This window comes from Chroicocephalus ridibundus, chromosome 19 (assembly GCF_963924245.1).
Source record: "Chroicocephalus ridibundus chromosome 19, bChrRid1.1, whole genome shotgun sequence".
NCBI classification, from domain to species: domain Eukaryota; kingdom Metazoa; phylum Chordata; class Aves; order Charadriiformes; family Laridae; genus Chroicocephalus; species Chroicocephalus ridibundus.
The window spans coordinates 4,845,245-4,860,959 of record NC_086302.1 but is presented as its reverse complement, the minus strand read 5'-3'; the positions used below and the strand labels follow the sequence as shown (position 1 = coordinate 4,860,959).

The 15,715-nt window shown below is 47.4% G+C and overlaps 1 protein-coding gene across 4 annotated transcripts; it reads right to left on the bottom strand.

The window, feature by feature from the left end:
• Positions 1-110: 110 nt before the first annotated feature.
• On the bottom strand, positions 111-13,004 carry DHDDS (dehydrodolichyl diphosphate synthase subunit). Of its 4 annotated transcripts, none has more exons than XM_063355936.1 (9): positions 12,888-13,004; positions 11,259-11,342; positions 10,219-10,335; positions 9,483-9,625; positions 7,990-8,106; positions 7,671-7,772; positions 6,887-7,001; positions 4,859-4,966; positions 111-1,790 (listed from the first exon to the last, which is right to left on the bottom strand). In XM_063355936.1, exons 2-9 carry the CDS (start codon positions 11,319-11,321, stop codon positions 1,554-1,556), a joined length of 1,002 nt encoding a protein of 333 aa, XP_063212006.1. In that variant the 5' UTR covers positions 11,322-11,342; positions 12,888-13,004; the 3' UTR covers positions 111-1,553. The 4 variants fall into 4 exon arrangements, with proteins under 4 accessions (XP_063212006.1, XP_063212007.1, XP_063212010.1 ...); XM_063355937.1 differs by having other exon boundaries at positions 11,259-11,337; positions 12,888-12,959; XM_063355940.1 differs by lacking the exon at positions 12,888-13,004 and adding an exon at positions 12,828-12,845.
• Positions 13,005-15,715: the final 2,711 nt, after the last annotated feature.

Sequence of the window (15,715 nt, the reverse complement as noted above, 5' to 3'; positions counted from 1 at the left end):
TTCATTCGGCCGAGCCCTGGGGTATCAGCAAATTGCTCATGCTAGACTGTAAAAAGAACACAGCCTTCAAATAATTTCCAGTTTAACAGCAATCAGGTGAGGAGTCTGCCACAGGTTAAACAATATTATATTAGACCTGGATGCCAACTTCATTACACCTTCAAATAAGCTCTACGTACTTCTAGATGTTCGGCTTTTTTTTTTTTTAAAGTAAGTTTGGTATGAATACGCTTTATTCACGATTTGACAATGGTAGTTCTCCTCTTCACAATCACATTCAGAGTGCTGAGTTTGCAGCACTTACAAGTCTTTTAAATCTGTGTTTTCTAGTTTTCACCTGGAGGTAAAAAGGAACACTTTAAAAACCAGCAATAGTAACTGCTGCACCCGCACGCGCACCAGAAACAAAAATCAAGACATTTTCTGTTATTTTGACCATGGGGACGGAATCCAGGAGAAATCAGAGACGGAAACAATCCTGGAAATTAGGTGGTCCATCTCCCTGCCGATGGAAAACTGAGAACAAACACTCCACAGCTGCTCCAGCCACTCCCATTAAAATCAGCTAAACAGCCCTTCTAAACCATTTTGGCTGGGGGCAGAGGTTGGTTTTGGCTCCTGTATTCCTGAACTAAGCCCACCCTCATTCCCTGGAAACGGGATGTTAAGTCATAGCTCTGCAGAGGTCTTCGAGGGATTTAGCATACTGCGTCCATCACCTGGTTTTAGGCACCTTCTTTTCCTTTTTTAAGCCACGAAGTCAATTCCCAACCAATGTTTTTTCCTTGCCTGCTCGGAGCCTTTCCTAAGTCAGTCTGTTCCAATATCAGTGTCTTCGGCACTTGGGTTTTCCCCACACACACTGCTCAGAAGGGATCACAGGACGCGATGAAGCTTTTTTTGCCTTCACAGCAAGGCTGACACCGCCTCGCTTTAGCTCTTTGGAAGCCAAGAGCAGATACATCAAAATGAGGACAGTAAGGTGGGGAAAAGACAAGATGCTCTTGGGAAGCAGGCAGCAGGGACTACCTCTGCCACCGCTTGGCACAGGGCTCCCTTCTACACCAGGAATAATCCTCTCCCTACAGAAAGCAAGGCTCCCCTTATGGGACAGCAGAGGAGATCTCAACAGAAGATTCACTACTGCGAAGCCACGGAAAAAAACTCAAGTCCAGACTGATTTAACAGGACTGAATTGGTTTGCCTGGGCCAACTCACAAGGAGTCAAACAGAACTGGAGGCTCATTTTAGCTAACTTCTTGTCACTGTAAAGTATCAAGCAGCAGAGATATGGTGGGGTGCCTGTATTCTCCATCATCGGGGCAGGGAGGCGAGACAGAAGGACGGCATTACCTTCCTCAGCAGCATTCACAGAACTAGAAAGGTTCACAGTACTCTGTCCCTGCCCTCGGACAGGACCAGCGGGGACGTAAAGTCCTACAGCAGCCCCGCATCCGTGATGCAGAACCACACCGAGTGAATTCCTCTGGGCAGCAGCTGTTCCCTCTAACGCGGTTAAAAATTATCTTCCCAAGAACAGCCCAGCACCTATGTCATGCAGACACAGTGCACAATCTTTCAAAGAAGTCCGCTCTCTTGTGCTCTAGTGCCTGTAGAAAGCCCTGGATTCTCTCTTCCCGCATGGCGGTGCATTTCTGCAACAGTGTCCGTCGACGCCGAGAGTCTCCATGGGACGCGAACCCCTCCTGCTGCAGCTTCTTTGTCACATAAGCCTGATCGCTTTCCATCTGTTGTCGCCTCCTTTCCTCCATGTAGGAGTCTCGGGCCTTCTAGAGTGAAAAGCAGCAGAGCGTTAGCACTTTATCAGGCCTTTCAGCTCATCTGTGGTACAGACGCAAGGCACATAGGTTATGGAAGAGATAGCCTCTGCTTGGCCATCAATCTGCAGGTTAAATGAAGGGTGGCTCTCTGCGCACCTCCTCCGCTTTGAGGAAGCCTGCTAGATTGGTTATTTAAAAAAAAATATAAAAATACAGGGATATCCTTCTGGACCTTCTCCCTAAGACATAAGTCAGCTCACAGCATTAACTCCTAGTTAAAATAGGTAAAGGTCACGACAGATTGTGGAAAAACCCTCAGATACCGGAATCAGAGAGGAACAGCATACAAGAGGACTTTCAAACCACAGATGCGCACACAAGCTCTCCTCGCCAGTGTCTTTGATGCTATTCACATGGCAGCTGAAAGATTTTCAAGGATTCAGAATAATGATTTATGGGGCAATTCTCTGAGCTGATGATCAGGTATTGAGCTAATCAGCTTCAGTAAAAAGGCAAAAGTGGGCTCAGCATTCCCAAATGCCTGTGATCTCATAACATACCAGCTCAAGACACAGCAGGATGGGCAGGAGAAAGGTAAAGGCAGTAGCTATCCTTGCCTACCCTTCAAATATTTGAAATATTTTTGCAGAACATCGCTTTTGGATTTTTTCTTATTGCACATATCCTAGCCTGCAGCCTCCAACTGCAGGCTGCTAAAAACACATCTTCATGCAGGAATATTAAGCTTTTGTTTTCAAAAAGAATAAAACTGGTCACTGTGACATAACCTGACATGCACACACTGAGAGAGGGCTTGGCATTTCAAACGAGCAAAAAGAAATAATTATTCTAATGAGAGCCTGACTCACTCTTCATTACACTTTCCCTGCACCCAAGTCAGTAGTCTATGCTCTGGCACTATAAATTAGCTTTTGTTGCGCTGGGAATGAGAGTAGAAACATGCCTAGCTACAGAAAACTCACTGAATTGGGAGCACTCCACTCCTGTAGCTCTGCTTATTTGAAATGCAAAGATCGTCAGCTTGTTCAGCATAAGACTTCCACCCTTGGACAAAGTGAAATTCTGTCTATTCACCAGAAAAGAGCCAGTGTGACCACTTCCGTAGGGCAGGCTTGCCAGCCAACATCTGCATTCTCTCTAGGTCTACCATGCACTACCAGCAGGTTAAACCTGATCCTGGGCCTAAGGGGTGAGCAACAACCAGCCAGTAGCCTCCCTTGAGCAACAGGTTAATGGGAAAATGAAGATGGCCATTAAAAGTGATGCTGTTTGAGTTGATGGAAGGAGCATATCTTTTGTGAAATGCCTCCAAATCAAGTTTTTTTTCTGTACCTTGTCAAACCTTCCATCCAGCTGCCAATCCACACCGTAACCGCCTCCAGTGTCCAGAACACAGCAGCACTCTCCCACGTCAGACGCAGCTGCTGTCATATATTCTGTCTTCTCAGCAAGTCAACCCCCTAGCCCCACCATTCCCACTGACGTACATCCCTTCCAGCAAGGTAATTTGTTTCAAGAGCTCCAGATACTTTTGGCTTTCAAGATCACGTATTTCAAATGTGTGTGTGTTGCGGGAGGTGGGGGGAAGCTTCTTAATCTCAGCAGTTCCTTTGAGTGAGAAGTTCTCCCTTCTGCACAACTGGGCTGCACCCTTAAAACAAGGGCAGCCTCATACACTGCGGACAAAGCAGGTTTCACAGCAAGAAAACTAACCAAGGAACAAATCTGGCCGATAAGAAACCTTAATAATAGCGTAGCATGAACACACATAGAGCCACAAACAGGAATTAAGAAAGACGAGACTAGCTAGGAACAGAAGAAGCATTTGTTACCCATCAGAAATTAGCACTAGGAACAAATCAGAACAGTGACCTTACTGTTCAAGACAGAGGCCAAGCTAATGTCAATGACAAACACTACTGCCTTTTTTTCTTTCCTCTTCGTGCAGAAGGTGAATTGCCATTAGTTGTATTAATACAATGAATTGCTAGTAGGAAAAGGGCAGACTTGGGGCAGAAATAGGAATAAAAGAGGTAAAGGACTCGAAGAATTTGGGTATTTCCAAACTGAATGGACCTGATTAAATACACCCAGAAGCGCAACCATCTATAATCTCTTTGACAACTCTCAGAGGTCAGCAAAGTCCCTGAAGGTAGAAAAGGGCAATATCATGCATGTCTTTAAAAACAGAGGACCCAAATAGTTAAGGGACACGCTCAGCAATCAGATGTGGTGGAGGTAAGAGTAGCCACTCTGAGTTCCTCCTCCTGCCAGTTACAGCTGTCTCTGCGCCACAAGCTGTCCCCCCCAGATTTCCCCATCAAGCACTCCAGCTCCCAAATTTGTTTTGCTTAAAAATAGCCAAATTACTAAATTGCTACTAAATTGGCCAGATTTATCCGAACCAGGCCAGGGAGAGCTCATAACAACAGATCTAAGAGGGGAGGAACAATGACAACCAGCAATAAGATCAGTCTCTTCAGTAGGCACATCTGGACCCAGAAGAGGACGCTTGTCCAGTGTCTCACAGCCCAGGCAGCCTCACTTCAGCTCCCAGAGAGGAAACTCTAAACCCACTTCTTAAAACCCTAAAAACAATAGCAGAGTTAGAGGAAGGGCATGCAAACTCTCCCTGCTCATTCTAGAGTAAACTCAGCAATCTTTGCTTAAACCACTGATGAAATGGTTTGAGTTAAACTGGCTGATTTTGCCCTGTAGCAAATCAGGAGTGCTTGTTCTGTCCTGACAGCTGAGGACAGATACTTCCAGCTGGTGGAACAAACAATGAGTAACAGACACAGTGGTGACTTCAGATACCTTAGATATTCCCAAAAGCAGAGGAGTCTGTCCACACGCTAAGATGCTGTAACAAGCCATATGGGTACAGGAGAAGCAACACATGTGGCATTAGCTGCTAATGAAACAAGATCTTAACTAACCACAGTAAACGAACAATTCCTTTGTTCCCATTTCACACACTCTCACCTGATCTCCAGCTCATCGCTGTGCGGATAATGTGCTGTGTTGAGCTTTCCATCTCCCTAAGGCTCCCTTACCTGTAAAGCATTGTAGTTCATCTGGAACCGAAGGATAGCCTCACACAAATTCCAAAAGGAATATTCTGGCCACAAGACTGACTGAAACACCAGGCATGAATGGGATGTCTGCAGAAAACGAGATCACCAACAATTCAATCATCTCACAAGGGAAAAGACATCAAGATGCAGCTCTGCTGGTCAAACAATGCCAGTTTCCCCCACAAAGATTTTACCTAGGCCGTGTTATCCACTTAAAGTGAAATAAATGCCAGCCAGGAGAGTTTGAAATTTCACAATGTAGAGTTTTTCTAATTAGTTTTTAATGCTGGGACACTAGTCATCCATTCCTGCAGAGATACCAGCAGAATTCTTTCTAATGCTATGTTCGTCTTCACAGAGGTATTTTTAATAGCTTAAGCATCATGGACATATAACAAAACCAAAATAGCAACATTGGACTACCAAAGGCTGAGTTAAGGGAATAACAGATGAACTGAGGATCAGGACATGACATTTAAGCCATTCATCAAATGACATCTCATGATATTCTTTGCTGCCCACTCACGGCATTTAAAGTGCTTAATGAATCTAAGCGTTGCAGTGCACTGAAAAGATGCAAGATTTCAAGTTAAAACCTATTTTTGCCATCAAGTCCCTCACAGTTCCAGGTAAATGTGTTCCTATGACCATTACTACAAAATCTAACACTTAAAAGGACTCTGCATGATTCAAAGTTGTAATGATATAGAAAATCTTAGTGTCAATTCTATAATACAAAAAACAGCGTAAGGACATTTTCTTTGACAGCAGAGAATCATCCTGAATAGCACAATGTTCTACTTTGGGGCGGTCAGGATCACCCACGTGATTGTTAACAAAGGGAAATTTGCACTAACGCTCTGGTGTGTGAGCTGTCAGAGTGGGAGCACAAGCACACCTTCTCCTCTACTGCTTCTGCTGTAATTCACGGCACGGGAGAGAGGCATCACACCAGCCAGACTCACAGAGCACTGACTCCCTCAGGAACGCTTCACTAGTTACAAGCTCAGCCTCCGACTACCTCCGCCAGGACGACCACCAAAAGGAGCAAGCAAAATGTTAGCTCGCAGCATTGACGCCCAAAAATACAGGGAGGAGAGGGAGATGCCTTGGTAGGCAACCACCACTCAAGCCAGACAACTTCTGTGAACTTGCCAGTTACATAAGTCAGAACAGGAACATTTGATGTGGGTGCTCAAAGGCAACTGGGTTTTGGCTCCACATTATACATGTAAAACAAGATGTTAGCTTTAAGTAAAGCAGCTTGACTCAAATGCTATCCTGCAAAGTTTGGCTTACAAACAAGTCAGTATTGCCTAGCACAGGAGAAAGAGAAATGGAAGCAGCTTTGGATACTGTAACTTCAAAAACATCAATTTTTTATGCGTTAAGAACTTATTATGTTTTAGCTTAGCAGCCTAGTCAGGCTGATTTGACTCTGCCATCCTTAGAACCTGTCTTGCAGGGTCTTGTTTCACTATGAAAGTCAAATAACACTTCTGAAACTGTGACAAGCCAGGCACGTACGTTACGTGTACATTATAGGGTTACACCTCCAATACCTACAGCTGACAGGCAACAAACACCTCTCCCAGGAATCTAGAAATCCTTCCCGGGATTTCCTCATCCCAGGAAGAATATTGCCAGGTTAAATTAATCAAACCTGGGAATTTACCAATCAAATGAGGAATTACCTAAATGTAAGAAAAGGAGCAAAAGGATGAGCGATTCATGATTTCCTTGACTGCTGTCAGCTAGACTAATTTGTGATTTCTTATGAAGTGTTTTCAGGAGGACACAATTTCAGTGCCACAAGGTATTTTAGGCAATCACAGAACCACAATAAACAGACTCCTCAGAGGTGCCCCAGTACTCAGTCCATCCAAGAAGTTACCCAACCCCTTGCAGAGAGAGTTTAAGAGCCCTCAGGTCAGCTCACGCCTGGAGTCAGTAGAACACTCTGTGAAGCAAAAATGGAATATTTCAAGGAGAAAACAAAGACTTTACCTGCCAGAGCAAGAAATCACTCAACCGAACCTCTCCAGAGGTTCGAATCAGGAGGTCTGGATCAGGGGAGTTGTTGGTGTACAGACACTTATCAAGCAACGATTCAGACACATCACTAAGAAAGACAGATGCATCTTATTAAGATCACTTTCCTGTCCCGATGGAGGTGGCACTACTAGATCAGAATTACTGAGGGTTTTTTTTAAAAACACAGCACTGCAGATTAAAACTGGGTGGTGGAGCTGCACCACAGCCAGTCACCAGCTTGCTTCTGATGGACACTGCTGTCTGCTCCACAGGCTATTTCAAATGCTCTTTCATCCCCCACAGCATCCGCCCCGTGCTCTTTGAAACATAATACAGTGGTGGAACCAGACTGTGAGGACTTCCATCTGGAGCAGAGAGCAGAGTGCTAACTACTCCATCTCCTCCAGGGTGGAGGAACAGTTCAGTACTCGTGATTCATCTGTTGTTTGACCTCATAGCTAAGACTGCCAGCCAAGCAGCCAATTGTTGTGGCATAAAATCTGCCTTCACATTTAAACTAACTTAAGACACAGACCTAATTTCTCTTCTGTCTTGGTTGTGTATCTTATCACCATGGTAACCGAAATAATAAAAACCAAACATTGCATAGTAACTTTAAGTCATTTGTTCCAGTCATACTGGTTTAATGAGATCTCTTTAAAAGCCATTGGGCTTCTGAGAGGTTTATTAATAAAGTGTAGGAGGTAAGACAGGCAGTCGTCATCTGTGAAACCTCACACCAAAAGACAAGAGTTACCTGGGTTCGAGCAGTCCTTGTTCCACCCCCCATGCCATCTCCCTGACAGCATTGCTGATTTCATGTCTCGAGGTGTATGCAAAGCAGACATTTAAAAAGCACCTGAAAAGAGGAGAAAGATGTTAAGACTAACCTAGGGAAGGTCAGTAGATGACAGAGAGAAGAATATCTACAACAGTTATGTGTGCTTGTAGGACAAAGAGAAAAAAAACCAAAAAACCAAAAAACCAACACTGTGTAGCATGTCTGCCAAGTCTCAGCCTTTGGGTAGAAGAGGAAGGCGTGAGGTATCAGCTGCTTTAAACTGTGTGTTACTTACTTGTTGTAGTTCCTAGTTGCCAGCACAGCTTGGGCAATCAGCTCCTGAATATCCAAGGGCAGAAGTGGCAAGTCCCCAAGGACACGGATACACACACCGTGCTTCTTCAAGCTCTCCCTACACCCAACAACAAGAGTGAGGACTACAGAAAACAGACCAGTTTCTACTGCACAAGTGCCACATTTGCCTTGTGTAACACCCACCAAATTAAAACATGAGCCATGTAGCGGGCATAGCTTCAGCAAAACTGAGAACCAGAAAAAGGCAAAATCACCAAATGTTTTTCAGGTGTTGAGAGCTGGCTTAGACTAGATCATCCCAAACCATTCCACAAAGGGAAACTGATCATTCCCCATAGAAGTTCCTAAGATACACACAAGAGCAATGGACTATAAAATGATCACAGATTAGGCATTCCTACCTGAAGTTATGAAAATCCATATGAAAAACTTAGAATACAATCATAGACTCTGTGCATCTATAGCCAATTAAAAATTAAGATGACTAATGGTCACCCACAGAGTAGCACAACTACTTTCTGGAACAGAAAGGTTAAGGAAAGATTAATGTATCAATGAGGGCGTGATGGGGGTGGTGGAGGGAATGTCACATGAGGTAGGAAACCATCCATGCCTGCTATAGCATTATTCCGAGCCAACAGGACATCCTATGGGATCTTTTAGGTTCCTGCTGTCTGTCCGGTGTTACAAACTCCCTGACAAAGGGCCACATTGGGTAGAAATCAGGGAAATGGCCTCTTTGACCCTGATCTTCCCAACTTCTACTAGTGCGCATACGCTATCCTCTCCCTCCCATTCTTCCAGCTGCGCTCCCTCACTGCCTTTCAAATTTACTTTAGCCAGATTAGCACCCCTTCCACGCACCACTCTTCGCGCCAGTCAGGTGTGGGGAAACAAACATATCCACTGAGCAACAGGACACTGTAACACCACTTTCTGCTCGCTCAGATCCATGCTAGTTGCGTGTACGTACAATAAATGAACTAGTTCTCCAACTCCAGCAAGTGACTTAACACACCATGTGCCCACATGTAGAAATCTCAAGTTATCGCAAAGCAAGTTGCTGAGCTAAACTCTGATCTCCCAAGAATACTGTGACAGAATTTAAGAGGAGGTTTTGATACCTCATGAAAACAAGGCGTCTAGCACACTAGCGTTAAGGAGGAATTTCTAATTGTGTTGTGCTTATCTGAAAGCTGTACCGTCCCAACTGATTGGATGGGATTGTTGCACACTAAGCCATATGATATGGACACAGACCTGGTGTGCTTGAGGACTGTGCGTGCTGAGGAGCTGTACATCCCGTCCAGGTAGGGAGGGCCCCTCAACACAAATCTTTAGCTGGAGGTGGAGAATAGCTTCATTTAATCCATTTTCACAACTTGTAACATCCCCATAAACACCTCTTAATCGTGTTCTGCTTTAGTTCCACCCTGTGGGATAGAGGCATGAGAGTGAGAGAGCAATTCTTACTGTTCTTCCAGTAGGCGGCTAAATTTCTGTCTTGCCAGGTCCATTAGTCCATCCACCTCCTCCTTGGAGCGTTTAAAGTTCTCAATACTAAAGGCATAAACAGTGACCTCCTGAATGCCCAGATTTAAGCACCACCGTAGCGTCTGCAAGAAGACAAAATATAACGGAAAACATAAGTCAGATAAGCAGACTCAGACAATCAAGACAGGTCAGCAAGACCCAGCTTCTCCACTGCTAAAACCTTCCTGTCATTTCCCACTATGCTAAGACTAGATCAAAAGAAACAATCACCAAGAGCTGACAATGAAATCCACTTGATGAGAACTGCAGATTCATCTTCAAGAACAAGATGTGAATCCATAATGGATGGGATTAATCCACCCAGAGAAAGCACTTCTTGTAGATAACACTGTAAGTTATACAATATCGTACTTTTCAAAACCTGTTCAAAGAAATTCAACCTGCTTCACAGAATTAAAAGCTTCAAGATCTGTAAGGCAGATATTTTAATTGAGGGGAAAAAATAGACGAATAGAATGACTCTGCAGGATAACAGGAAGAGAGAGAGAGGAGCTTGAGCTGGGAACCCTGATGACTAACGTCAGCTGCAAGCGCAGGCCTGACTCCAGCAAAGAAAAGGAACACAATACACCAGTCGAGCAGTAAACACAGTCAGCTGGTGAACACAGCTCAAACTTTCAACACGCGACATAAAGGCAGCAAACATCCTTCCCACCTGTGCCAGCTTATCAAAGCCTTGCGAATGCCCCTGCTGTCTCTCCACGTGGCACTTTTGAGCATAACGGCGATTGCCATCCATGATGAAGGCAACATGCTTGGGCATTGGACCTGCCTAGAAAATAAGGAGAAGTACAACAGACCAGAAAGCGAACAGCCAAGCTGTCACGTTGCATCACAGAGAGTTTAGTCCCACTGCTCCTGGCAGCACCACCTATTTGTAGGAGTGCAATGCATACCTCCCAGCTTCAAGTCTGGAGCTGGAAAGAGTAAGATGCTAATTACCTCTTTGCTAATCCCAGTTCAGGCTATCTAAAAAGCATATCAGTACTGACAATTGCCTAAACTGAAAAGCAATTTTGCCCTCCCTGTTTCTATCACACAACAGAGAACTGTAGTACTCCCGAGAGAACAGCACTGCCACAGCTACCACTCTGCAGGCATGGGGGAGGATGCACAGTTTTATGCTGCGATAATTGTAAGCATTTGTTATTTCAGAGTTCAAGGGCATTTTCACAGATACAATTAACTTTAGAGAAAACAAAACGAGCCATGAGATTTTGCCCCCACTGAAGAGGAGTGTTCCTTTCCACTGACTTCATTAGGTCTGCACAGATCCTTTTGCAGGAAGGACAGCATCACCAGTCTCAAGACTCTGCTGAGTAAGGACAGAATTTTCCTAGAACTGGTGAGTTATTCTAATCAAGAGAAACTCAGTTTAATTTCTTAAGACTCATAATCTGACAATCTTGCGTCTCTCCCTCCTTCCATCAGCAAGGGCAAAAAACATGGAAGTCTGTGAGGGTAAGCTCATTATTGGCACGGACTTCCTACAACCTTGTTCATTTGCAAGACTAAGCTTAAGTAATTTTCCATTCCCGGATGCTGTTCAGGGATGTACATCCAGTGCCAGCATTAATATGCACCCTTGCTAGCAATACTATCTTTCTAGAGCAGAGCAGTCATAGAGACAGTTCCACGCTGAACCCTGATGAACCCACCAATTCTTTACCGCAGGTAACCAAATTCCTTCCTTACCTTAATGATGTTGGCACAAAATCTCTCTATGATGGTCAGCTCGCCTTCTCTGATCCACGACATGTCTTACCAAGAGCTCCTTTTCTTTTTCAATGGGAAGATGAAAATAAAGGGATTAGAGGTACAGAAGATTCTGTTTGAGCCCAAAGCAACTCTACAAACCATCACCTTGGAAAAATAAGCTTTAAGTAGGTGCTTTGGGGCCCTTTTTATCATCTGTACAAGTACTTCAATAAGCAAACAATGAAGAAGCTCAGAAACGAGCTCTGGAGTTTTCCAGCTGTATGTCATGAGAGTGGATTTTCCACTAGCTGGTAGCAAGAAAAAGAAAAACACATTACTGTGTCTTCCAGCAGAAGTAGCTGGTGAGCAAGCACAGACCCACAATTGGGGCTACTGCCAGGCGAGTCACAGGGTGGCAGCAGTACCAACTGACCTTCAATGCTTTTGCATGGGAATTGCTGGAAAACCTTCAAATGAAGCAACCGTCTGCATCACCAACTACCCTGCACTTGTGTCACCACTGATATTTCTTTTCCTTCACAAGTAGAGAACTTTAGCCCCTGGAGCTGTAAAAATGTTGTATTTTTTGCCACTTTATCTGCACATCAAATACTAAGATCTGGTTTGAGCTAATAAGATTTTGCTGAACTTCCATGTTAATCTTCAATTCTCCCAGCTAGAAACCTTGAGAGATGTGGGCAAAGCATCTATGAAGAGAGAGCTGTGGGGGCAACAGTCCAGATCCAACCACCTGGTATCCATCTAGGCACTGAGGCAGATTCAAATTACACTTGATTGCATTAATTTGCTGTATGGGCCTTCTCTGTCTCTTCCCTCCGGAGGGGACACCTAGCCACAGATATAGCCACAAAACATTAAGGCAAGGAACCGCTGAACCTCAGGCTCTGCTACTAAAGCTCTTAATGCTCCTTTTGAATAGCTCAGCCTGAAAACACCCTCTTCCAACACCACCTTTGGCTGTTAACAGCAAGGACAGAATCACAGAATTGTCTAAGTTGAAAGGGGCCTTTAAGATCATCGAGTCCAACCGTCAACCCACCACTGACAAAACCCACCACTGACAAAACCCACCACTAACCCATGTACCTCAGCCCCATGTCTACCTGTTTTTTAAATACCTCCAGGGATGGTGACTCCACCACTCTCCTGAGCAGCCTGTTCCAATGCTTGATAACCGATCTTTTATATATGGTTTCACACAGTCATCTTAAAAAATAACCCTCGCGAAGAAGCCCCTTGTCCTTAAGGCATAAACACAGCACCAGAAAGGCCGTGACTGGGGCGGGTACAGCCAGAGGAGCACTTACACCCCGCCCCCCGCCGCTCTCTCTGCGGCAGGCAGCTCTCCCCACCGACAGCGAGCGGAGAAGGGAGAGGGGGGGGAAGGACACCGGGCCCACTCCCTCAGGGTGAGGCAGGCCCGAGGGAAGCTCTCCGGGGACGGGGCGTCCCTCAGGCCTCCCCCCGGCCCCGTGAGCGGCGACCGAGCGGGACTGGCGGCAGAGACCCGGTGGAAGGAAAGACACCCCCCACACCGCACCGCACCCCCGAGGGGCTGCCCGGCTGCCCCGCTGCCGAAGGCGCGCCCGGTCGCCCGCCCGTTACCTCGCCCGCCGGCGCCGCCTCAGCCTCCACCGGAGGGTGACGTGCCCTTCCGCCTGCGTCACCCGCCCGCGCCCAGGGCGGGAAGCGCGCGCAGGCGCCGCGCCGCGCCGCGCCACGGGGCGGGGCTTGCGCGCGTGCGCCGTGAGGCGGCGGGGAGGGCCGCAATGGCGGGTTGAGGGCGGGGGGCTGGCGGGGCCGCGGCCGGCGCAAGTCGGGGGTTCGCGGGTGACGAGGAGCGGGGCGGGGGGGGTAGGTGGGGCGTGGGGAGAGGCTGGGTACGGGGGGCTGGAGGCTGGCAGCGCGAACAGGCTGGGTATCGGCTGTAGGCCGAGGGAGCCATGGCCTGTTGGCTGTGGGGTGCGTTGGCTATGGGAGATCTGGGGTGTTGGCTGTGGGGTGCATTAGCTGAGGGAGACATGGGGTGCATTGGTTGAGGGAGCTGTGGGGTGTTCACTGCGGGGTGCATTGGTTGAGGGAGATGTGGGACACGTAGGGTGCATTAGCTGAGGGAGCTGTGGGGTGCAGTGGTTGAGGGAGCTGTGGGGTGTTGTCCGTGGGACATGTGGGGTACGTCGGCTGAGGGAGCTGTGGGGTGTTGGCGGGGGGGGGGTGCATTGACTGCAAGAGCTGTGGGATTTGGGCTGGGGGAGCCATGGGGTGTTGGCTGTGGGGGACGCGTTGGCCGTGGGAGCTGTGGGTTTTGGCCGGGGGAGCCGTGGGGTGTGTTGGCTGTGGGGGTACCCCAGTTCCCAGCGCTCCCTCCCCACCACGCAGCACGCTGTTTGGGTCTGGGCTTCTCCAACCCCAAGGAAGGAAAAAAAAAAGAGTAACCGCACAGAGAACATCACCAGCAGCCATTGCCCATGGTCTTTATTTAATTTTATTTTTCCAGAAAAGAAAAAAGAACAACCACATTTTACATAGTTGGTACAAAAACAAATTTAAAAAAAAAAAAATAATAACAAGGGAGGGAGGGAAAACCTGCAGCGACAGGAATTGGGGATCGCGCTGCAGGGGGTTCTCCAGCAGGAAAATCTCTTTGGTCACCCCCGAGCCGCACACAGCCACCCCCATTCCTGCCTCCCTCCCTCCCACCCGCTTCATAAAAACTCACGAGTTTTGACACAAACAAGCTTTGGTTGCTAGCAGTAAACATGGATTACATTCTTCCGTCTCCCTCGTAGGCAAATCTTGCGACTCGAGGCTTTGGCACCAGGGCGGACACCCCCTCGCCAGGGACAGCTTTCTCTCCTACATTCAAACGCCCCCGAGTTCCAGCAGGACCCCGAGCGATTCACTCGGGTAATGCATAGCGCCCAGCACGGGCAGGGTGGGTGGCGATGCAGCAATTTTAGTTAATTATTGTCAAGATACGGGAAGAACCACGAGGGCAAATGCAACGAGAAGATGCAAATCAATCCCACCTTCTCCAACGTGGCTTCCCCTTTACAGATAAAAAAAAAAATAAAATAAAAATCCCTGTTTTCTTGGATCCCGGTACCACGCTGGGCCCGGGGGAAACCTGAGTGATTCTCTAAGCCATTTGCGATTTGCTCCAGCCTAGGACAGGGATGGTCACAGAGCTCATATCCCCACACAGAGTTGCAAGGCAGAGTACACAGAGAAGATCCTGTCTCCCTGGTCCGTAACCTATTTAGATGCTTTGGCTATTTATTCTTTTTTTTTCCTTTTTCTTTTTTTTTTTTTGTCCTCTTACTTTTGTAAACAATAATCAAGGAGAATACTGAGAGAAAAACGGAAAGATTTACAGAGGTATTTACACACACTAGACATCTAGCAGAAAAATCACCAAACCGTTAAACTGGGGGCGAGGGGGGAAAGGTCCTACATGATTTTAAGACAGATAGAAGAATTAGGGGGGGGCAGCAGTTTCCCCGGCACAACCGAGGGGCCGGGGGAAGGCCAACAGCCCCTCCCGCAATGCGGCGGCGGGACCGAGGCCCAGGCTTAGACACGCAGCCCAGCGCTCTATTGCATTTACCCCGTTCGGACAAAAAGCCGTTTTCCTGAAGTAGTTTTTGGATAGATCCCGTTGCTAGTCCAGAACTAAAAAGTCCTTCCCCCCCCCACCCTCCCAAGAAGAGACCACCACCTCACCATAAAAACTACTGGAGCAGAGCAGGCAAGTGGCTGGGGAACCGCTCTCCATCCCTCACGTGCCGGGACGTGGAGAATTTGGATCCTTCGGACTGCGCCTGATTAAATTCACCCAGAAACACGACCGCCTGTAATGTTTTGACAACTCTCAGAGGTGAGCAAGGTCCCTGAAGGTAGAAAAGGGCAACGTCATGCCCGTCTTTAAAAACAGAAGATCCAAATAATTAAGGGACACACTCAGCAATCGGATACAGCGGAGGCAAGAGTCACCACACCGAGTTCCTCCTCCTGCCTGGGCTCCAGCATCCTTGGCAAATCCCCTCCGGTGACGCCCAGCTGGCAGGGATGGAGTAGGTGCTCCCTGTCTGCTCCAGCCCTGCTCTTACATCTAAACCTATCGCTACCTAAAAACCAGCAGAAATCGCGCCCACGTCCTGACACGCCATCACGGCGAGATGCCCTCCCTGGGAAGGCTCCAGCCAGCCTCCGGGCTGCAAAGTGGAGTGTTAATGCCCCAAAACCAGGGATCCAGAGTTTCCCCTCAAACCCAGGGAGTTTTCCCCGGCCATCCTGAGTCAGCGTTTGGGGGAAGCCAGGAAGGGAGGAGAAAGATGGAGCAGTTGCACCTCCCTTGGACTCGGGTCCACCTTGGCACCAGGTCCCTGGTCCCAGGAGGTCCCAGGCAGCCAGCCAGCCCTTTGCTGCTGGAC

Coding starts and splice junctions, on each gene's coding strand:
- DHDDS (XM_063355936.1), bottom strand. CDS start 11,321: ATGTCGTGGATCAGAGAAGGCGAGCTGACCATCATAGAGAGATTTTGT. Junction 9,626..10,218: donor GCTTTGATAAGCTGGCACAG/GTGGGAAGGATG, acceptor GTCTTCTTGCAG/ACGCTACGGTGGTGCTTAAA. Junction 4,967..6,886: donor GTGATTTCTTGCTCTGGCAG/GTAAAGTCTTTG, acceptor CGTTTTCTGCAG/ACATCCCATTCATGCCTGGT.